The sequence below is a fragment of the Podarcis erhardii genome, assembly GCF_964252035.2.
Source record: "Podarcis erhardii genome assembly, chromosome: 9".
Lineage (NCBI taxonomy): Eukaryota > Metazoa > Chordata > Lepidosauria > Squamata > Lacertidae > Podarcis > Podarcis erhardii.
In genome coordinates this window covers 72,068,437-72,091,083 of record NC_138512.1, presented here as the reverse complement: position 1 = coordinate 72,091,083, position 22,647 = coordinate 72,068,437, and the positions used below count along the sequence as shown (strand labels likewise).

Here is a 22,647-nt window from a genome sequence, read left to right as displayed (position 1 = left end):
ATGACTAAGCCACTTCTGGAGAACTAGAGCAGTGCACGGAAACACCTTTTACCTTCTTGCTGGAGCAGTACCTATTTATCTACTTGCACTTTGACATGCTTTCAAACTGCTAAGTGGGCAGGAGCAGGGACCGAGCAACAGGAGCTCACCCTGTTGTGGGGATTTGAACCGCCGACCTTCTGATCGGCAAGTCCTAGGCTCTGTGGTTTATATCACAGCACCACCTGTGTCCCTTACATTAGGAGTACATCCTGCTTATTTTATTGGGACTTACTGCCAAGAAAAGGATAGCCTTATGTGTCTGTGCACCACATCGTATGATCAATTGTGCAGGGCAGAGCTTCCTTGCCCTCCAATGTTTCATTCAAGTTGGCGCCAAGTTGGCAGCCAAAGTGGTGGAACAAGAACTGAAGAAGAGCCTGATGGATCCAGCCAATGGCCCCTCTCATCCAACATCCTGTTCTCACAGTGACTACCCGGATCCCTGGGGGGAACCTGCAAGCAGGACCCAAGGACAAGATCCTTTCCCTTTCTTGCAGTTTCCAGCAACGTTGCTGGCTCCAGCTGTGGAGGTGGAGCATAGCCATAGGTGCTGGTTCTGACCTTTAAAGCCCTTCATGGCCTAGGACCCTCATACCTCTCCTGGTATGCCCTGTGGAGGACCTTAAGGTCCATAAATAGCGACAGCCTAGAGGTCCAGGGCCCTAAGGAAGTCAGATTAGCCTCAGCCAGAGCCAGGGTCTTTGCAACACTGGCTTTGGCCTGGTTACAGATAGGTAGCCGTGTTGGTCTGCCATAGTCAAAACAAAACAAATTCCTTCCAGTAGCACCTTAAAGACCAACTAAGTCAGTTCTTGGTATGAGCTTTCGTGTGTATCTGAAGAAGTGTGCATGCACACGAAAGCTCATACCAAGAACTGACTTAGTTGGTCTTTAAGGTGCTACTAGAAGGAATTTGTTTTGTTTTGGCCTGGTGGAACACTCTGTATCATGAGACGAGGGCCCTGCGGGATCTGATTTCTTTCCACAGGGACTGTAAGACAGAGTTGTTCCGCCTGGTCTTTGACTTGGAATCAACTTGATCCCCTTCCCCTCTTTCCTTTTTCCTTTGTCTTTCTGTGATGGAACTATTTGGGGACTTCCCTGGCTTTTTTCTGGCCCACGTAGGACCTGTCTGGATAGTTGGCCTTGGTGAAGATTTGACGTTTTCATCCCCCATTTTTTTTTTTTTATTTGAGTTTCTACTGAATTGAGGCTGCATTTTAATGTTGTATTTTAATCTTGTGTTTATGTTGTATTTTAATCAATTGCTTTTATACCTGACGTTAGCTGCCCTGAGCTCGGTCTTGGCTGGGGAGGGTGGGGTATAAATAAAACCTCCTCCTCCTCTTCTTCTTCTTCTTGCCATCATGGCTAGAAGCCTCCAATAACTCTCTCTTCTCTATGAATTTGTCCAATCCTCTTTTGTAGCCATCTTTGTTGTTGTTGTTTAGTCGTTTAGTCGTGTCCGACTCTTTCTGACCCCATGGACCAGACAGAGCATGCCAGGCACTCCTGTCTTCTACTGCGTCCCACTGTTTGGTCAAACTCATGCTGGTGGCTTCGAGAACACTGTCCAACCATCTCATCCTCTGTCGTCCCCTTCTCCTTGTGCCCTCCATCTTTCCCAACATCAGGGTCTTTTCCAGGGAGTCTTCTCTTCTCATGACGTGGCCAAAGTATTGGAGCCTCAGCTTCACAATCTGTCCTTCCAGTGAGCACCCAGGGCTGATTTCCTTAAGAATGGATAGGTTTGATCTTCTTGCAGACCATGGGACTCTCAAGAGTCTCCTCCAGACCATAATTCAAAAGCATCAATTCTTCGGCGACCAGCCTTCTTTATGGTCCAGCTCTCACTTCCATACATCACTACTGGGAAAACCATGGCTTTAACTATACAGACCTTTGTTGGCAAGGTGATGTCTCTACTTGTAGCCATCTTAGTTGGTGGCCATCCTGTGGGAGGGAGTTCCACAGTCTAACTCTGCAACGGCTGTAGAGGTGCTTCATTTTATCTGTCCCAAATCTTTCAGCATCCAGCTTTATTGATGTCTACAAGTTCTCATGTCATGAGAGACCATGAGTTGCAATGAGCTCTAATAATGTGAATGAGATCACACATGCAAGTTAACTCCAGTGAGGTAGACGGGATCGACTTGGGTGGTCCAGCAGACCTGATTTCTTGACTCTCTCCCCCCCGCTGGGAATTCTGCTAAAAAGTTGTAACACTTAAAAAAAAATGCCTTCCTTTTGCTTAATTATATGTTTTGGAATGCTTCCTTATGAGAATATGATGTGCTTTCTTGAGCAAAACCTTACAATGTAACCATTTTGCAACTGTAGCAGAAATGAGGAGTCTGAGAAACAAAATCAGGACAATTTTAAAATCCCTTATGCTGCACTCTGGAGTACTTATTTGGCTCTTCCACTGGAATCAATGGCTGCTTCCAAGTTTAAAAACTTGTGCGTAAGCATTTTCACTCTTATCTTCTTCTTCCCCCTTTTTACTATTATTGGCTATTAGCAGAGCTCCTAATTAGCTAAAGAGGATGTGCTGGAACTGATGTGTGGGAGAGAATGAAGAGGGGGAAATACTGTTTTCCACCACCAATGGATGGAATTGCATTTCCATAGACTGTAGACTCTGGAAAAGGGACAAAGGAAGCCAGCTGAGAAGCCTGGATGTCTTCAGAGTTTAGGCATGACACATTTAATTTTGATTGCCTTTGACTACTTAAAGGGGGTGGGGGCAACAGCCTTCCATTTCTGTGTTTATGCATCTTGGAAAGCTCTCTGCTGACTGCAGACAGTCCTGCTGGTGTCTCCTTCTCTCCTTTTTATTCTCACCTGTTCATACGTAGTTGGTTCTGCTCCACTTTCTTCCCTTCTTCCCGCATGCTGAAATGTGGGGAGATGGTTACAGGACTTAAAAAAACACCCTTGTTTTTGAACTGTAGCTGAAAGGCTGAACCTAATCATCACCCTAAAGGGAAATGTCTGTACAGGGGACTCACTCTGTTACTACTCATCCAGTGAGTTTTGGGTGTTTTTTTAATGCATTCAGTGCTGGCACATCAGATCACTCTTGTTTGTGCTAACTGTGTCATTTGAAAAGTATTGTGTTTGTGGCAGTGGCGGACCTGGGGGGTCTCAAATTTCAGCAGCACCCTGTGGGACAGCAAAAATTGGCACCCCTTCTCACAGTGGCCACCCAGACGCCATGGGGAAACCAGCAAGTGGAATTCAAGAACAAGAACACACACTTTGGCGTTTCCCAGCATTTAGGTTGGTGGCCGTTGCTGCCTGCTGTGGAAATGAGTCCCATAGCTTCACTTTGTGCTTGATTGAGCCTTTTCTATAGGTAGTGAACTGGCTGTAGTGGGTAAAGGATGATGGACTAGATGTCATGGATGCTTTTAGCTGAGATTCCTGCATCATCATCGGTCCTGTATACCTAAAGGAGCATCTCCACCACCATCGTTCAGCCCAGACACTGAGGTCCACCTCTGAGGGCCTTCTGGTGGTTCCCTCATTGCAAGAAGTGAGGTTACAGGGAACCAGACAGAGGGCCTTCTCGGTAGTGGCGCCTGCCCTGTGGAACGCCATCCCTTCAGATATGAAGGAAATAAGCAGCCATCTTATCTTTAAAAGACATCTGAAGGCCGTCCTGTTTAGGGAAGTTTTTAATATTTAATGCTGTATTGTTTTTAACACTCGATTGGGAGCCGCCCAGAGTGGCTGGGGAGACTTAGCTAGATGGGCAGCTAAATAATAAATTATTATTATTATTATTATTATTATTATTATTATTATTATTATTATTATTTCAGGGGGTTGGACTAGATAACCCATGGGGTCCCTTCCAAGTCTACAATTCAATGATTCTATGATTCAAAGTCTTTGAACTGATCCAAAAGGGTTCTTCTTATGATGCTATGAAGGGCAATATTGATGGCTGTGTCTGCTCCATTTGGCATTGATATAAATGCGGCCTTTTTTCTTTTAACAGAAACATCAGAACACAAGCTAAAACAGTATGTCTTAGCAACCCCGATCAGCACCAGAGCAGACGGAAGTTACATCTCCCATAGAGTTTCCGCAAGCCGTTCAAGAAGAGCCGTGAGAGATGTATCGGCAAGCCCCAAGCAACTATATTTCAATGTTTCTGCATTTGGAAGGGAGTTCCGTCTTAGACTGAGACCTAACACTCATCTAATAGCTCCCGGGGCAGTGGTGGAGTGGTACGAAGACTCTGTGGAAACAAGGAACGGAACAGACGGCGTTGGCCTGGGTCAGAGTGGGACTGTCACCGAAAGAATATGGAAAAAAGAATCATTATCGACCAACTGTGCTTACGTTGGAGATCTTGTGGATATCCCAAGCGCTTCAGTTGCTATTAGCAACTGCGATGGTCTGGTAAGATATTCTTTTTGGTTACTGATAGTGTCAATATTTGTGGTTGTTTCTGTCACAAACATCATCCTTTAATAGCTTAAAGGATGCTTCCTTCCCCACAGCACTGAGATCAGCAGGGGGCCCCTCTTGGTAGTTCCCCCACCCTCAGAGACTCAGGGGGTGGCATCCCCTGGGAGAGCCTTCTCTGTGGTGGCCCCTAAGCTGTGGAACTCCCTCCCCACAGAGATGCACCCAGCACCTTAAATTTACAGCTTCTGGCAAATGCTGAAGACACACTTCTTTATCTTGGTTTTTAACACTTGTGATGTTTGCTTTTTAGAACCCGCCTAAGTTGTTAAGTTGTTCTAAATTACTTTTAATATTGCATTTTGATGTTGTTGGACCACAGCTTCCATCATCCCTGACCACTCTTCCTGCTAGCTAGGGATGATGGGAATTGTAGTCCAGCAACAGCTGGGGACCCACGTTTGAGAAATGCTGTACTGGGACCTTAGGGTGAAGGACAGGCAAGAAATAAATATACAAATTTTGAATATTTTCCAAATGTGATGGGGGAATGTTTTTCTGTGTTGGAACTCTTTACATGTTTAGCGGTTTGCATTTGAATACACGAAGCTTCTTTGCTTCAGTCAACATGACAGTTGTTCTTCAGTGTTTTGGGGGAAATGTATTTCCTTCTCTCACTACCCAGGATCCTTTTCACTGGTGATGCTAGAGGTCAAGGACCCCTCCCCTCTTCTCTGCCCTTCTTCCAAAGCAGGGGTGGTGAACCTGCTTTGGTCTGCACCATTCTGTGTCCTTTGCAGTGCACCAGGGGAGATGGATGTAGCTTTGATTCAAAGTCTCAGTTCACGTCAAGATGACAGCTTCCCTCTTGGTTGATTTAGCACTGGAATCTGTTGGATCTCCTGGAAGAGATTCTGGTAGTGTAGGGGAACTGGTGTAGTGGTTAGAGTGTTTGGTTAGGACTGGAGAGATGGAAGTTCAAATCCTCACTTTGCACCAACTTTGAGCCAGTGACTATTTTTCAGTGTAGCTTATGTCACAGGCTTATTGTGAGAATGAAATGGGGTGGAAAAAAATCTTGAGATCATTGGTGTGTGTGTGTAAATAAATAAATAAGCAGGAGACCATGTGCGTGGGTATTTAGAAAACTTGAATGGTTATGGTGGCCCATATCAGAAAAGCAGAGCTGTGCATGGACCCCTGATATGTGAATTGGGTCAATTCACTCAGTGTCACCCAGGGGACTTTCACCTTGCACTGGATCCATCCCTGAAGAAAGAGGGCAGGGATAAAGGTTTTTAAAACCCTATTCTATCATAGAGTTGAACCACTGGGTTTCGAAAAGGTTGGCTCCATACTGGAGTTGATTCTCAAGTCCAACAGCTCTTAAGCAGAAGGATCCAATCCTGCACTGTGTGGATCGCAGCTCCTTTGTGAAAAAGGGATGTTTAAACTTAATTCGAATGATGCCTGGCTCAGTCCAAATAGTCCATTTCAGCTCAGTATTCGGGCCTCTGGTGAATCCAGCACACAGCCGTCCCGGAAAAGCTGTCACAAAAGACAGATAATGATATTAAAGTGTTCAGTTAGTCTGAATGGTTCCATGAGGTTTCATTGCATCCAAATTTGCCAGTCTTGTCCTTGCTAGTACTTATGAAACAGTAATGCATTTGCATTATTGTTGTTCTTCATTTTAAAGCGATAATAATATTTGTCCATTGAAGTTGAGGGTCGATGTGTTTTTTTGTTAACATTTGGTGTTCAATATTGGAATGCCCTTTCTCAGTCCTGTGGTACCTATTGCAAAGCTGAATACTGTATCATGCCCAATAAACTGGTGTTTATTTATTTATTTAAAAAACAACCTCATGAAAATTCATCAGTATTTGAATGCAAATTCTGAAGGACTGCTTTGTTCCAGTGCATGTTTAGTTTCAGAATGAGTGCATTAGTTTCAGAATGAGTACAATTCCTCTCTCCTCCCTAGGGATAAGTTTCAAAAGACCTGAGAATTAGCTGATGGGGAAGTAGATGCTGATACTATCAGGGAACCTGGAGTCCTCCCAGACCTTCAGTTTCATTATTCTCTCTCTCTCTCTGATTTTGCATTTTTAGAATGGCAACTATGGACAATGAGCAAGGTAGCTACATAATTCCTTTACTTTTCAGGTCAGCCTTGGTTATAATGGCCACCTGGACTGAATCCTTAGAGGCCATATACTTTTTTTCCATAGGTGTGCATTGCTGGATAGCAAAACTGAGCCATGGCTCGCCTGCGATATCCCTGCCCGTGTGTTGCAACCAGGAAAATGCTTTGCAAGCTCAATTTGCAAAGCTGATTTGTGCAAGTTCATTCAAAACCAAACACGAACATTGTTGCTGGAGATGTATATGGGTTGCTCTGCTTGAGCAATATCTTGGAACGAGAGCATGGACCCTTGGCAGGGTCTAAGCATTTGGGAATCTCGTAATGTAGAAAGTCAGTCCTGTCTTTAAAGCAGACGCAAAACAGAGGGCAGCTGAGGTGAGAGAAAATGAGGGTCAAATGACAAGACAGTGAGAGGAACAATAAAGGCACCAGAAAAATATGCAATTAGTCGAACCATCTGAAATGATGAAACCGCAGATGATCAAGACATGTTAATTCTGCATGCTTTTTCATCTCTTATAGTTTGGAGCCCAGTCAAGGGCCATTCATGACATTATTGCCCAGCAATGCACAAGCTTCAGTTTCGGGGCATAGCAATTTGTGCGCTGGAAAAGAACTTAAGAAGAGAACTCCTAGATTAGGTCAAAGACCCCATCCGGTCCAGTGCCCTGTTCCTAGAATGGTCATCCATATGCTTCTGGAAAGGCCACCAGCAAAACCCAGGAGCGACAGCACTCTCACCAGGCGTGCCAACTCCTAGGGGCAGAGGGGTCTTTGGCACCTTCTATGTTGAGGAGCGGAGGAGGCTGAGCGTGCTTAGGTTCAATGGTTGGCTCCTCCTGAGCATGAGAGAAGAAGCCACACCACACCAGGCTCTGCGCACGGCCTCCTCTCGATGATGCAACATCCCGCATTGTCTGCATTACGTCACGAGAGCACGCCTCGTGCTGCCCCCCAATCTTGGGTGCAAGACAGTACCTCTGACTCTCACCATTTGTAACTCCAAGCAACTGGTATTCAGAGGCATATTGCCCCTGACAGCCCAGGCAGAACATGGCCTTTGTGTCTTGTAGCCACTGCCATCTAGGAGAACAGGACTATTTCTAATCCTCTTTAAAAGCCAGCCAAGTTGGGAGCCCTCGCTACCTTCTGTGAGAGCAAGCTTCATAGTTAAACTGTTATTTATTGTTGTTTTCAGTGCCGTCTTTAGCATATGTGGCACCGGGGTTCAAAAAACTGCCCAGTGCCCCCAATTGCAGAAAGATCAGGGATTTGTTTCATTAAAAGCATTTCAAAACCACTTCGCAGTTCGAAAACCTCAAAGCGGCATACGTCATGTGCGTTATAATGGCAATATCCATTAAAGCAAACAGAAAACATACCAATTAAACAACAGCATAAAAGCATGGGGAAGCAAATGAAACAGAGATTCATGGGTTTCAGCCACATAAACAAAGGTCCAATCTCATAGGTCAGGGGAAGTCTGGGAGCCACGTCTTTGCAAGATGACTGGAGCAACTGATAACTGCTGCTTTAGGTGTGGCAGAGGGAATGGGCAACGGCAGAAAATGGCCCTTCTCAGATCACCACTGTATGATATTCTGTAAGGCATGGGGCCCTGAGCAGAATTTCCCTGGATGATCTAAGTCAGCGGTTCTCAACCTGTGGGTCCCCAGATGTTGCTGGACTACAACTCCCACCATCCTTAAGCTCTGGCCTTGCTAGCTAGGGGTGATGGGAGTTGTAGTTCAACAACATCTCAGGACACAAGGTTGAGAAAGGCTGATCTAAGTGATCCTACAGATCTATACAGGGGCAGTTGGTCAGGATATTGTTTCTGCTTGATAGAGAGAGAAAGAAAGAAAGAGAAAGGCAGTCTCTCATGGGTCCATTTTATTAAAATGAAAAACGCAGAAGACATGCCAACAGTGTCCCAGTGATAACAGCTTTCCTGGCATTAAGTTGCTGCTGAATCCCAGATTTGTGTTTGTGTGTGTGTGTTGTGTTCTGCTAGAACTCAGTTATTTCCCAGAGTATGTGCAACTGACATTTTAGAAGGAAGGTGGGGGCAAGAATTGCAGAACTGGCTTTAGACGAAGACTCTCCTTCCTATCTTTTGGCTGACGTCTGCTAGCTGGTGGCCCAATATCGATCCGATAAAGAGCCAACAAATCAATATGTTAATTGAATCCTGTGGTCATTCCAGCATCGATTCAGAATCCACTCAGCTCCCCAGAAGCATCTTGATGAATAGTTTATTGTTACTAGAATCCATCTTTTTGAAATGAATGTCTTGTTAGTCTTCCTCTCCCCCTAGTTTTTGGCTCAAAGTGTTTGCTGAGACAGCTTAGCTCACCACTGTATTTTGAAGTTTATTCTCGCTTTGTCCTGTTTAGTTTCAGCTCACTGGGGAACGTTTTCCAACCTGAGGGCCACTCTCCTGTCTGGGCAGGCTTCTGAGGGCCATTCCAATGGTGGGTGTGGCGAGAGGCAAAAGCGGGTGGGGACAAGTGTAGTTTTGTGCAGTCTACATGTGCACACACACCTTTCTCCCTCTCCCCCAGCCAAGGAAACAAAAGGCCTGTTTGCAGTTCAAGCTGGGCAAGAGGATAGGTTAGTGCAGGCATTGGCAGACTCGGCCCTCCAGATGCTTTGAGACTACAATTCCCATCATCCCTGACCACTGGTCCTGTTAGCTAGGGATGATGATGATGATGATGATTAGTTTTTCTAGCTTGATCAAAATTATTTATTATTTTTATTATTTATTATTTCATAACAGGTAGGCAGTTAAGACCTCAGGCAGCTTCAGCAGCGGGTGCCTGGCGCCCTCCAGAGTTCAGCGCCTGGGTGCCCTACACCCTTTGCACCCCCTGGTAAAGACGGCCCTGCATGTGGCCTGGCTAGAGAAAGAGAAGCCTGGAGGTCTTCTTTCACCCACTCTCTGCATGAGGTTTCCTCAGCCTTGATGGCTGATAATAAATTGCTTTCTGGTGGCATTTTTGGAGAGTCTGCAGTGCAGTGTTATAGCTCCTTTCAAATTAATTAGACTAAGTGTGCTGACTGGTCATTTTGTTTCCTAAGTGAATAATGCTGGCAATATTTAAAAGTTACTAGTCTGCCCCCTTACCCCCGTGAAGCTAACTCGGTGGGGACAAGCAGAAGAGGAAAAGAGATGTCAGGAAAGACATCTTCAGGAGCCTGCTAAATTTCAATAGTGGTTCCCTCCTCTTTCAGCCCACTTGGTTCTGTGCTGGGTGTAGAACCACTTTGCAAAAAAAATGTGCATATTAGGCAAAATTGTATCCCCAAAATGTGTTTGTTGGGAGAAAATTCACTCTGAAAGCTGATGTGGAGAACCGGAGCTAAGTCTGGAAAAATGAAAAATGGAGAGAAACAAAAATGGATATAGTTGCCCATCCTTCACTTTTGGGGTCTTGTGCCTTTCATCCAAGTCTGCTTTGCTGAGCTGCTCTCTTTTTGGCTTTCCTTCTGCATCTAGTGTGAACATGTATGACTCCTGATCCAGAAGGGGTGTACATGCAGTTGGGATACATGAAATATCCTTCTAAACATGTACATCTGCTAGAGCACTTCCCCTCCCCCACTGAGAAATCTCCTGGGGTGTTTCTTTTTTCTTTTTTTCATGCCACTTCAGAAAATTAGGCTTGCATCCAACCGCCTTGAAAATGAACTGGGAAAAACAAAAAGTGGATCTCTTTTCAACCATCCTTTGCCCAAGTGGATGTGTGAATCGACCCCAAATATCTGAAAGACCATCTCTTTCCCTTCTTGGGTTTCTAAGCAGTGAAGACTGATCTATTAGAGTGAATGGGCCATTGGGACCAAAAACATCAGTCAGCCTGCAGCCAGCCTGCTCCAGCCTTCTTACTTACAACCAGTCCATGGTCTAGCAGTCGGTTTCTTCCTCCTTGGTCTCAGGTGTTGCTCCTATACAACTCAGCAGGAGGAAGATGAGGGCAAACTTAAAATTACTAGGCTAGTCTTGTCACTGACCTTGGCTCCACCCATTGTTGGTCTTCTGTCCTACTAGTTTCTGTTGGAACTAGTGACTGCTGGTGTTAACATTGGCAGAGGGACCTTCATAGTTAGGCTACTCTCAGATGTGCAGGGAATGGTGGCCGATGGAAGCAGAGGCATTTCTCTGTGGAAGCCCTTGTTAGAATTCCTGCTCCATGATTGCAGTCATGGGATTGTTGTCTTTCACATGACGGTGTATGTTTTGACTCCACAGAGTGGGAAGTGATGGAGACAGGATGTTTGTGTTACTGTGTTCCGTGAAGTGGGACAATTGTCCTTTGTTCTTCTTCTCTTTGCTGTCTGATGCTAGAGAGAAAGGGAGCCATGTTGCAGTGCTCCGTGTGTGTTTATATGAAAATAAAGTAGATTAGCCAAAATGTTGAGTTGCTGAGGTCTGTTACACTACTGCGTAAACTCTGTGGATCCCTAAGTGTGCTGGTGTCGGTTGGCATCGGTCGCTGTGATTTTCAGGCTAAAGAAAGCTTTTGAAGCTCCCAAATGAAAGACCAGGAGGGAGAGAACATGCCAGTCGGGCATGTTTCTTTGCCAGGGGCCTACTCGAGAGTAGGCTGAGCAAAGAGATGCGTCCAGCGTCTTTGACTGTTAAGGTGCTTTGTTTTACTCACCTCTTTCGCCAAATTAATACTGTTTTATTCCATTGGAGGGCACTCATAGAATCTTAGAGTTAGAAGGGATCCCAAGGATCAACTGGTCCAACCCCCTGCAATGCAGGAATCTCAGATAAAGCATCCATGACAGATGGCCATTTTTAAACTCTGCTTAAAAATCTCCAAGGAGAGTCCACCACCTCCCAAGGGAGACAGTTGCACTGTCGAACACTTCTTACCATCAGAAAGTTTTTGTGATGTTTAGTCATAATCTCCTTTCTTGTAACTTGAATCCATTGGTTTGAGTCCTACCCTCCGGAGCAGGAAAAAAGAAACTTGCTCCATCTTCCCTGTGACAGCCCTTTAGACACTTGAAGATGGCTATCAGTCTTCTCTTTTCCGGTCCTGTCCATCTGCCATTGTAATGGTTATCTCCATTTTCATAACTGTATATTATGCCACTGTTACCAAACCTAGGACCCTAAGCAGAAATATAGGCAAGAAATCTTATAAACAAGTAAATAAACGGAAACATTTTTTTCACTGCATTTAATCCATTGGATTGGGTTTCAACCAGGAGCTTGCCTGCCACAAGAAGTTCACAGATCAGACTAAACATCTCTCTCCCCGCTGCACCTCCAATTCCTCCTTCCGTTCAACTTGGAGGCATTGTGGTTTTTCTGTCCCATGTAAACTGTTCTCTCTGGGCACAAACCTGCTTCCTTTTTCAGCTGAGAAGGAGAGTTCTCCTTGATTTTGGTGCAGTCTCTTGTTCTTGGCCCTCTCTGGCCTTCCTTCGCTTTGTTGCCATGCCTGATTCTTCCTACGCTTGAAACAGATCCTTGGTTCTGCATGCCAAAATCACCTCCCCTTCCCCCTTCTTCTTCAAAACCTCTCTCTCTCTCTCTCTCTCTCTCTCTCTCTCTCTCTCTCTCTCTCCTCTCTCCAAACGTTCCCTTAAGAAATTGCTGAAGACTTGCCTTTTCCATGGTGACTCCCAGAGCTTATAGTCTGTGCTGGAGAGAAGCACCCTATCATAGGACCATAGAACTGTAGAGTTGGAAGGGACCCTGAACATCATCTAGTCAGACCCTGAATATCATCTACTCCAACCACTTGCAATGCAGGAATCTCAGCTAAAGCATCCCTGACCCTCTGTGTAAAACCCTCCAATGAAGGAGAGTCCACAACCTCCCAAGGGAGACTGTCCAACCATCGAACAGCTCTTACCTTCAGAAAGTTCTTCCTGATGTTTTGTTGGAATTTCCTTTCTTGTAACTTGAAGCCATTGGTTTGAGTCCTACCCTCCAGAGCAGGAGAAAACAAGCGTGTCCCCTTTTCCATGTGACAGCCCTTGAGATATTTGAAGATGGTTAATCAAATGGACTTATATATGTTAATGTTTTAAGGCAGAGGTAGGGTATCTTTTAGGGATGCGTGTGGCACTGTGGGTTAAACCACAGAGCCTAGGACTTGCTGATCAGAAGGTCGGTGGTTTGATTCCCTGCGACGGGGTGAGCTCCCGTTCCTCGGTCCCTGCTCCTGGCAACCTAGCAGTTCGAAAACATGTCAAAGTGCAAGTAGATAAATAGGTACCGCTCTGGCGGGAAGGTAAACGGCGTTTCTGTGCGCTGCTCTGGTTCGCCAGAAGTAGCTTAGTCATGTTGGCCACATGACCCAGAAGCTGTATGCCAGCTCCCTCGGCCAATAAAGCGAGATGAGCGCCGCAACCCCAGAGTCGGCCACGACTGGACCTAATGGTCAGGGGTCCCTTTACATTTAGGGTACCTTTTAGAGGTCAAAGGCCACATTCCCATCTGGGTAAACTTTTGGGGGGCACATGTTTGGTTGGCGGGACCAGCGGCAAAAGTAGGCAGAGCAGCACATGAGTTTTTTCCCTTTGTTCAGGAGGCTCAACTCTAGACACCCTCCTACATCTCTAGAGGGAGACAGGTGCACCATCCCTTCATTAAGGAAACATCTATTCTTTACCATCAGTTTAATAGGTTGCGATGCTCTAGGACAGAATTTCTCAACCTGTAGGTCCCCAGATGTTGTTGGACTACAACTCCCATCAACCCTAGCTAGCAAGGTCAGAGCTCAGGGATGATGGGAGTTGTAGTCCAACAACATCTGGGGACTCACAGGTTGAGAACCGCTGCTCTAGGACTCCAACTTCCAGCATTCTCAATCATTGACCGTTGACCAGGAATGGTGAGAGTTGTGGACCATCAACCTCTGGGTGGTCACCAGCCACAAAGTAGACATTAGCTAGATAAATCACTGATCAATGAGCTCTCTGTGCCCTCTGAGCATGCTCTGTCCTTGCTAGATTACTTGCATTTACTCCCCACCCCTCAACTAAATAATTTTCGTACTTCTGCAAAGCTTGGGGTTCCTTCTGTGCCATTTTGCCGACCCAGTGAAAATTGAGCTTGCTGTTAGTAAATACATTGCAACTGGGTGGAATGTGCTATGAAATCAGAGTCCCCTTCTTTCCGCTGTGTACTATTGCGCAGAATAAAACTTTGCATTCATATTTTTTTCCCCTCCTGTTATACAGTTCATCTCTCTTTTTTATAATTTGGGGGTGGGGAGAAGTGTGATTCACCCGACCCCAGTCAACCTTCAAAAGTAATAGATTTTCCAAAACGGGGGTGGGGTGGGGGGTGTATTTCCCTCTTCCTGTCCTTCCAGGACTTGTTTGGTCATAGGAAAAACTGATTTGACACACACCAAGTTGAACGGCTTGGAACGTCACCGGCAGCCCTTGAGCCAAGTCGAAGCAGCTGGATTACACTTCTAGAGAGGGTGAAAACAGGAACTGGCTTCCGATACATTTTGCAATCAGAGGAAGGGCAAGAAACTAAGACTGGCCTGGTGTCCTCCATCATACAGGACAGTCCAGTATTTCCTGCAGTGTCCAGTCCTGTGTCCTCATTCCCTGCACACCCACTAAACTTCCAGTAAACCAGATGCTCAAGGAAGGAGGTTCCAAGCGAGATGGTGACCTTTCTGGTTCTTAATGAATCAGCAAGCCAGCAGCTCAACTGCTGCTACTGCTGCTGGCTGTCTTGCACACCACAAATTGAAACCTAAATTACTTTTGGGAAATGATGATGTGTGATGACACACCATCATTTCTGGCTCCAGAGACATTGAGGTAAGCAGGTCTATCTATCTATCTATCTATCTATCTATCTATCTATCTATCTATCTATCATCTATCTATCTATCTAACTATCCAGGGCCAGAATTAGGTTTGATGAGGCCCTAAGCTACTATAGGTAATGGAGCCCTTTATAAGTCTAGCTGTCCTTTGTCAATAACCAGAAATTGTCACCGTTTTTTGTGTTGAATATATGCTATATGGTAATTTATGGACCTAATAGGTATCTAAAGCCATTTGCACATGTTGCCATTCAACCAGTCCATTCAGAATGTAAGCACCCTATATATAGAAATGAGCAAACCAGTGATATTTTAGGGAGCTGGCTAGCAGGTAGGGCCCATTACTTATAGAAGCCTACACAACACAAAACACTGTTGCTGTATGTTTTATTTGATTTGTTTTTTTATCTTACATTTTGGAAATGTACATCCAGGTTTTTTTTCCTTTAAATTTTTTTGGGGGACCCAAGAGAGTGGGGCCCTAAGCTATAGCTTGTTTAGCTTCTCCGTAAATCCAGCACTGTATCTATCTAATCCTAAATTGAGGGTGGGGAACCTGTGGCCCTCCAAATGCTCTTGGACTTCAACTCCCAGCAGTCCCAGGTACCTATGATCAATGGTCAGGGATGATGGGAGTTGTAATCCAGCAATGTCTGGAGGGCGTTATGAATTCACCTGCTCTAGGCTATCATCTTAACCTTTCCCAGCTGTAACTGAAATTTTAGTACGCATAACGATGTTTCTTCACATTTTCTTCTCCCTATATTGTTTCATGAAAGCCCTTGAGGGAAGGGCCATAGATCAATGGTGCAGCATCTGTCTTCTGCGCAGAAGGTCCAAGGTCAAATCCTTAGCATCTCCAGGTAGGACTGGGATTGTCCCCTGCCTGAAACCTTGGAGACACGCTTCCATTCAACATAGGCAATAGCTGGATGAAAGATTCTCTGCATTGCAGGGGATTGGACTAGATGATCCATTGAGTTCCATCCTGTGGTAATGTTCAGGGATGCAGGAGAGGATATATTGTTGGTTATATCATTTCCAACTTGTGTTAGCAAGTTCTACAATTTAGCAGAGTAAAAGAATTATTATTATTATTATTATTATTATTATTATTATTATTAATACCCCACCCATCTGGCTGGGTTTCCCCAGCCACTCTGGGTGGCTTCCAACAGAATTTTAAAATACAATAACCTATTAAACATTAAAAGCTTCCCTAAACAGGGCTGCCTTCAGATGTCTTCTAAAAGCCTGGTAGTTGTTTTTCTCTTTGACATCTTCCACAGGGCAGGTGCCACTACCGAGAAGGCCCTCTGCCTGGTTCCCTGTAAGTTGGCTTCTCGCAGCGAGGGAACAGCCAGAAGGCCCTCGGCGCTGGACCTCAGTGTCCAGGCAGAACGATGGGGGTGAAGACATTCCCCTTTTTAAACTTGTACAGCGGATGCATTTGCTCAGGCTCGCTAAAGCCTCTAAAATAAGTTTCCTTGGTAATTTCTCTTTTAGTCCCTCATAAAAAGGTACACACGACACAGTCTTCTATAAAAGTATAAGAAGAGTTTACTCACTCGCATTCTGTTCACAGATGGATCCCAGAATGCAGACTTAAGTTACAATGTAATATACCTGGAAACTATCCCATAAGGCGACTGTTCCTTTGTTCTCTCTTGGGTGGAAGCCAAGAGAGCATCTTAGGCTAAGCAGATGTTGCTTCTTCAATGAATGTAGTCAGACACAGAAAGATGGTGGCCTCCTCTGAGGTATTTTGTTACCTGCATAGGTGAGGCCATGCCCACCTCTGGTCACATGTAGAGGAAGTCTGTCCCAGCCTAGGAGGAAACAGGAAGTTCTGACAGGCTGGTCCAGACATCTCCTTTTTATGTCCACTCTAGGGATGTTGTACTTGACTGCTCTGTGTTTCACATCCCACACATCCAACTCTGCAATTCTATGATTCTATGAAGTAGTGGTCGTTTCCATCAGGCAGGTTCCTATGTGAATACAGGAACTGATTTTGTCTATGCATGCTGATTACACGCTGGAGCGCAATTGTGGCACCTCTCAGGTGGGTGCCATTTCAGACCGGTGACCCTCCTGTCTCCTTCTTGTCTTTATGTACTTTTGAGAAGCCCCAAACAAACATTTCAAGTCAAAATGGAAGCTGGCCTGTATGGGAGAGTCTACGCTTTTTTTTTTTTTTTTTTTAGATTGCACCTAGCTCCTAGTTGTGATTGCTCAAGCTGTGGGGTGGGTCCAATTCATATTTCATTTTCTTCAGTCCATCTCCCATGTAGCAGTGACGGGCTTTAAGCTTTCCAGTCAGGCCTCTACCATTCCACAAGGACCCTTCCAAACTGCCCTAGCATCTGCCTGAATCTAAGAGAATGAGGGAAGAGGGGGTACATTTATTTGACCTGACCAGAATCTGGGGCACTGGCTGCTCCAACTCACCTGGTGACTTACTGTAAGTCACTGCATGGTGAGTTCTATTTGTCTTGAAATAAAAGTGCTGAGTAGAAATAAATGCAATCATAATTAAAACATTAGCCCTCTCCAGATTCTTTGTTTGCAGCACCCAGTTTTTTTAAAATACTTTTCTGAATTTCTGCATCATCTGTTGCCTGTGGCTTGGACTGTTCTAAAAACCAAGAGCACTGCTTCTTGCCATGACTCATTTTCAAATACACCGTATTTTATTTTATTTTAAAAAATCTCTGTTGCCGTACACCTGCATTATAACTATGGTGGAGGGAAATTGCCTTGACAATTCTATCCTTGGAAATTGGTTGTTGGCAGTCGGTAACAAGCCCTCAATTATGTGAAACAAGCAGGAATAAATATTGCAGCCGTCCACCTCCAACTTGGAGGGCATCCCCTGGCTGTGCATTAGGAAAATGGGTATTGAGAAGACTGACGGCTTTTTAAAGCAACAAGCTCTGCATCTTCTCATACCTGCCTTGGCTCTTCAGCGCAGGATGAAGTTTTTGCACCCCTTGGCTTTGCATAGGAACCAGCGGCCTCACGTACCATTTATTGACTTCACGTTTAAAGCTGGACCTACCTAATCAGCACTTTGCAAAACAATATGAAAACTGAAATGCAGACGTCCTTCAAAATCTTCACCTCTTCAACTTATGCACCGCAGATCTCCAGTCCAGCAATGAGTACAAAAACGCATAAAATGCACATATGTTCATGGAAATAAACATACAAAATGCTTTACATAATAATGTAAAAAATGTGCACACTGGGAAAAATTGCTTTGCAAGAATCTGTACATTGGGCACAATTTTATGCAGAAATTCACATTAAATTTCGATAGATTTTCATGAGGGCTTTTTAAACAAAACAAAACAAAAAACAAAATGAACTGATGTGCAGAACTAAAAAACCAAAACCAAGGGAAACGAAAATTGACAGCTACAGTATTTCCATTCCTAGTTGGGGGTGATCTATTGAGGTGTGGGAAGAGAGAGAAGGTCTCAATATGTATTTATTTGCATTTATAGCTTACCATACGCATGGTGTTACCAGGATGGGTCAAACACAGTTTAATACCCCAAAAATAAAAATAAAGTGAACTAAAAACTTGTATAATTCTTAGCCAGTCTAGAATGCATTACAGCCACCCAGATCATGGTCACTGCGGATTGGCAATAGCTAAGAAGAAGAAGAAGAAGAAGAAGAAGAAGAAGAAGAAGAAGAAGAAGAAGAAGAAGACGACGACGACTTTCCTGGCTCTTCTTTTGACCAGACCTGCACAGCCTGTGCTCGATGTCTGATGGTAGCTCTCTGTGCACCAGAACTTTACCATGTACAAAGGTGGGTGGGAGAGGGAATCTGTCCAAGTGGTTCTTGTATTGCCCAGCCTTTGCTGAGCACCTCATGAAGGTAAGGTAAAGGACCCCTGACCATTAGGTCCAGTCATGACCGACTCTGGGGTTGCAGCGCTCATCTCGCTTTGTTGGCCAAGGGAGCCGGTGTTTGTCTGCAGACAGCTTCCGGGTCATGTGGCCATCATGACTAATCCGCTTTTGGCGAACCAGAGCAGCACACGGAAATGCCGTTTACCTTCCCGCTGGAGTGGTACCTATTTATCTACTTGCACTTTGATGTGCTTTCGAACTGCTAGGTTGGCAGGAGCTGGGACCGAGCAACGGGAGCTCACCCCGTCGCAGGGATTCGAACTGCCAATCTTCTGATCAACAAGTCCTAAGCTCTGTGGTTTAACCCACAGCGCCACCTGCATCCCCTCATGAAGGTAGGCCCCACTTTTGGGGGGGTGGCAGGGAGATCACAATACAGTGGTACCTCAGGTTACAGACGCTCAGTGGCGTAGCGTGGGTTGTCAGTACCCGGGGCAAGGCAAGTAATTTGCGCCCCCTAACCCGTGGATTTGTGCCCCCTAACCCTACCCCTAACCCTAACCCCCAGATGTTGTGCCCGGTGCGGCCGGCCCCCCCTGCACCCCCCCACGCTACGCCACTGCAGACACTTCAGGTTACAGACTCCACTAACCCAGAAATAGTACCTCGGGTTAAGAACTTTGCTTCAGGATGAGAACAGAAATCATGTGGTGGCAGTGCAGTGGCAGCGGGAGGCCCCATTAGTTAAAGTGGTACCTCAGATTAAGAACAGTTTCAGGTTAAGAACGGACCTCCAGAACAAATTAAGTTCTTAACCCGAGGTACCACTGTAAAGCTGAACTGCAAAGAGATGTTGGGTTGGAGAGTGTGGCGGGTGATTAATTTAACAAACGCAAAGTGGGCGGTCATTAGATGTTCTTTAGTTATGTGTTTTGGAATCGCACCTTCTGTCCTTGGCGATACTCCCCCCCCCTTTTTTTTTTTTTGCAAAAAAAGAGAGAAACCTAGAAACAACACAGTACCGGGCAGACTGACAAGTAATTTTCCTTCTGGATTTTTGCTTTTGTTGCCAAAAGGTGGCATCTGCTTCTTGAATCCTCTGTGACTGAGGTCACTGCTTGCAGCATACTGAAATAGCCTGCAGTACTTAGGAATTGCAGGCAAGAGCAGTCCAACCCAGTGTTTGGTGCTGATGTTGCCCCAAGAAGGAGAAGCAATCTCCTGTTTCTCCAGGACTATAATGACAAGTTCTCTTCTCCTTCACTGTGTGGGATTGCCAAGCCATTGATAAACCTCTCCTCCAAGAGTTGAAAGCCGTCCAGCTTGGTGACCATCACTGCCTCCATCATTTGACTATGAGCTGCATGAAAAAGTACTTTATTTCATCTGTTCTGAATCTTCCAACATTCAGCTTTATTGATGCCCATGAGATCTAGTGTTATGAGAGAGGAAGAAAACCCTTTCTCTATCCACTTTCTCCATGCATAATTTTATAAAGCACTATAATGTTGCCTCTTACTTGCCTTTTCTTGAACCAAGAAGTCCCTAATATAATGATCTCTGGCAGGCAAGCAGCCTGATAAGCTGCAATGACTCTCCGTCAGTTTTGTACAAGTTTATTTACAACAACAAGAAAAAACAAATCCAGAGCTGGCCTTCACGTGCTCTCATTAACAGTAGTTGCTCAGTCTGACTCATTGTCCCTCCTCCAACAGAAAGAACACCAAAATCCCACCTTTCTTCTCCTTCCCTTCCATTGTTCTCTGAGCTTCTCCAGTCTCCTAGTACGGGGACTGAACGGCTGTCCCGTTTCCTCACCACTCCCAGAAGACACAGCCTAAGACACTGGCTTATCTGCTAGTTGCCTGGCAACACTCGGCCGACTTCCAACTCCTCCTCTCCTTGGGAGCTAACAGCTTCTCCCTGGGAAGGAGGGGGTCGGGCTGTCCTCTCTAAACTCTGACAAACAGGTCTCAGCTTCAGAGTTGGCTCCTTGCTCGCTTAGCTCATTTTCTGAGGCTGACTCTTCCGCTGCGCTCTGGGGGGCCATGTTCCTGACACCTAACACTTCAACCTTATGCTGATTGTCCTTTTCTAAACTTTTGCCAACTCTTCCATATCCATTTTGATGCAAGGTGACCATTTTTGTTGTTTAGTCATTTAGTCGTGTCCGACTCTTCGTGACCCCATGAACCAGAGCACACCAGGCACTCCTGTCTTCCACTGCCTCCTGCAGTTTGGCCAAACTCATGTTAGTAGCTTCAAGAAGACTGCCCAACCATCTTCTCCTCTGTCGTCCCCTTCTCCTTGTGCCCTCAATGTTTCCCAGCATCAGGGTCTTTTCCAGGGAGTCTTCTCTTCTCATGAGGTGGCCAAAATATTGGAGCCTCAGCTTCAGGATCTGAACTTCCAGTGAGCACTCAGGGCTGATTTCCTTCAGAATGGATTGGTTTGATCTTCTTGCAGTCCATGGGACTCTCAAGAGTCTCCTCCAGCACCATAATTCAAAAGCATCAATTGTTCGGCGATCAGCTTTCTTTATGGTCCATCTCTCACTTCCATAGTGACCATCTCAAAACCATAGTGACCATAAGAAAATGGCATAGTGACACAGAAAACTGTGAGGTGACCATAACTGTACACAATATTTCAAATGTGGTCTCGCTGTAGATCTGTATAATGGCACAATGATACTGGCAGCTTTGCTTGCAATTCCTTTCCTAATGATCCCTAGCATGGAATTTCCACACCTTCCGCCCACAGGGTCGACAACCTTGCATGCAAGAAAGAGAACCGTTACGAAAATACGCAACTCACTTTTCTGAAGGTGATGATGAAACAATTTCTAAACACAGTAAAAATCCCCTTTCGTGATTCTCTAATTTGTTATGTGGAGAAACTTCCAGCTCTTGAAAGAACATAGGAACCCAGGGAACTGCTTTATGCTGAGTCAGACTCTCGGTCCATCTAGCTTGGAATTGTCCAAACGGACTGGCAGTGGTTCTCTAGGGTTCCAAACAGGGTGCCTTTTCCAGCCTTGGAGCTGCCAGGGATTGAAAACAGAACCTACTGCCATTAAGGCAAGTGTCTACCACCGAGTCGCGGTCTCAGAAGTATGGATCCCACTGAAAATCACCAACCCCAAGTTCCACGGACACCTTATCCCCGTAGCTTTGGAAGTAGGAAATCCATAATAACTTTTACTGCAGATGTGTTTGGATGTCGGGCGGGAGCAGCCAAAGGGGAAAGCGATGTGGGCATCATTGGCTCCTCTTAGCTTTCATTCCCCCCGCTTTCCCAGTAAATTGGCCAGTGTTCGGTGTGCGGTTCTGAACGTTTTTCATCCCCGGACTTAAAAAAGCATGTGGCAGGTATTTCGTGACGCAAGTTTTGCACAGTCATTGAACCCAACACACCTTAAACTAACAGAGAGGGTGAAAGGTGGCTGTGTCTCTTCGGTGCCTGGAGATGTGTTTTTTAAAGACATGGCAACATCGTAGCTATAAAAGCACGTTTTATGTCAACTCTTTAAGAAGTTAAAGACTGGAGGGTTGTCTCCACAAACTGCACCCCCTCTCCTCTCCCCCACAACCCATGTGCACCTCCCTCCAGCCAGGTCTCCTGTGTTTGTCTTGGCAAGCGGAGACTGTCTGCTTGGCTGGCGCTCGGCTATTAGACAGATGAAACACAGAACTCTTGATCCTTATTTCAGTGGCGCTTCTATTTCGCGAATGGCAAAGCACAGCTCCCATCAGCCGCTTGCAATTGTCCAAAGCAGTGTTTGCGTGTGTGTGTGTGATGCCCTTGCAAATATGCCCATTTGAATAATGAGAATGGCAGCTGGAATAGAAAAGATTCCGTGGGAAGCTGCAGGATTTCTTTCAGAACAGAATGCCCATAAAACTGCGAAAGCTGTAAGGTGGTACTAACTTTGGGGGAGGGGCACTTTAGGGATGGAGGAGAAATCAGATCCAGCTCATATTTAAAGAGGATCCTGCTTAATTTTGCATTTTCTGAAACAATATGCGAACTGAAACATAGGAAAAATGTGCACATGAAGCAAATCTATTGTTGTTGTTTAGTCGTTTAGTCTTGTCCGACTCTTCGTGACCCCATGGACCAGAGCACGCCAGGCACTCCTGTCTTCCACTGCCTCCCGCAGTTTGGTCAGACGCATGTTTGTAGCTTCGAGAACACTGTCCTCTGTCGTCCCCTGTCGTCCCCTCTGTCTCATCCTCTGTCGTCCCCTGCTCCTTGTGCCTTCCATCTTTCCCAACATCAGGGTCTTTTCCAGGGAGTCTTCTCTTCTCATGAGGTGGCCAAAGTATTGGAGCCTCAGCTTCATGATCTG

At 45.4% G+C, this 22,647-nt stretch overlaps 1 protein-coding gene across 1 annotated transcript in view; it reads left to right on the top strand.

The window, feature by feature from the left end:
- The window catches only part of ADAMTS3 (ADAM metallopeptidase with thrombospondin type 1 motif 3), a 133,279-nt gene that overhangs the window by 9,383 nt on the left and 101,249 nt on the right, over positions 1 to 22,647 (top strand). The window contains exon 3 of the mRNA XM_081876685.1: positions 4,049 to 4,455. Within this exon, the coding sequence (XP_081732811.1) occupies positions 4,049 to 4,455 (407 nt within the window). The remainder of the gene's footprint in view (positions 1 to 4,048; positions 4,456 to 22,647) is intronic.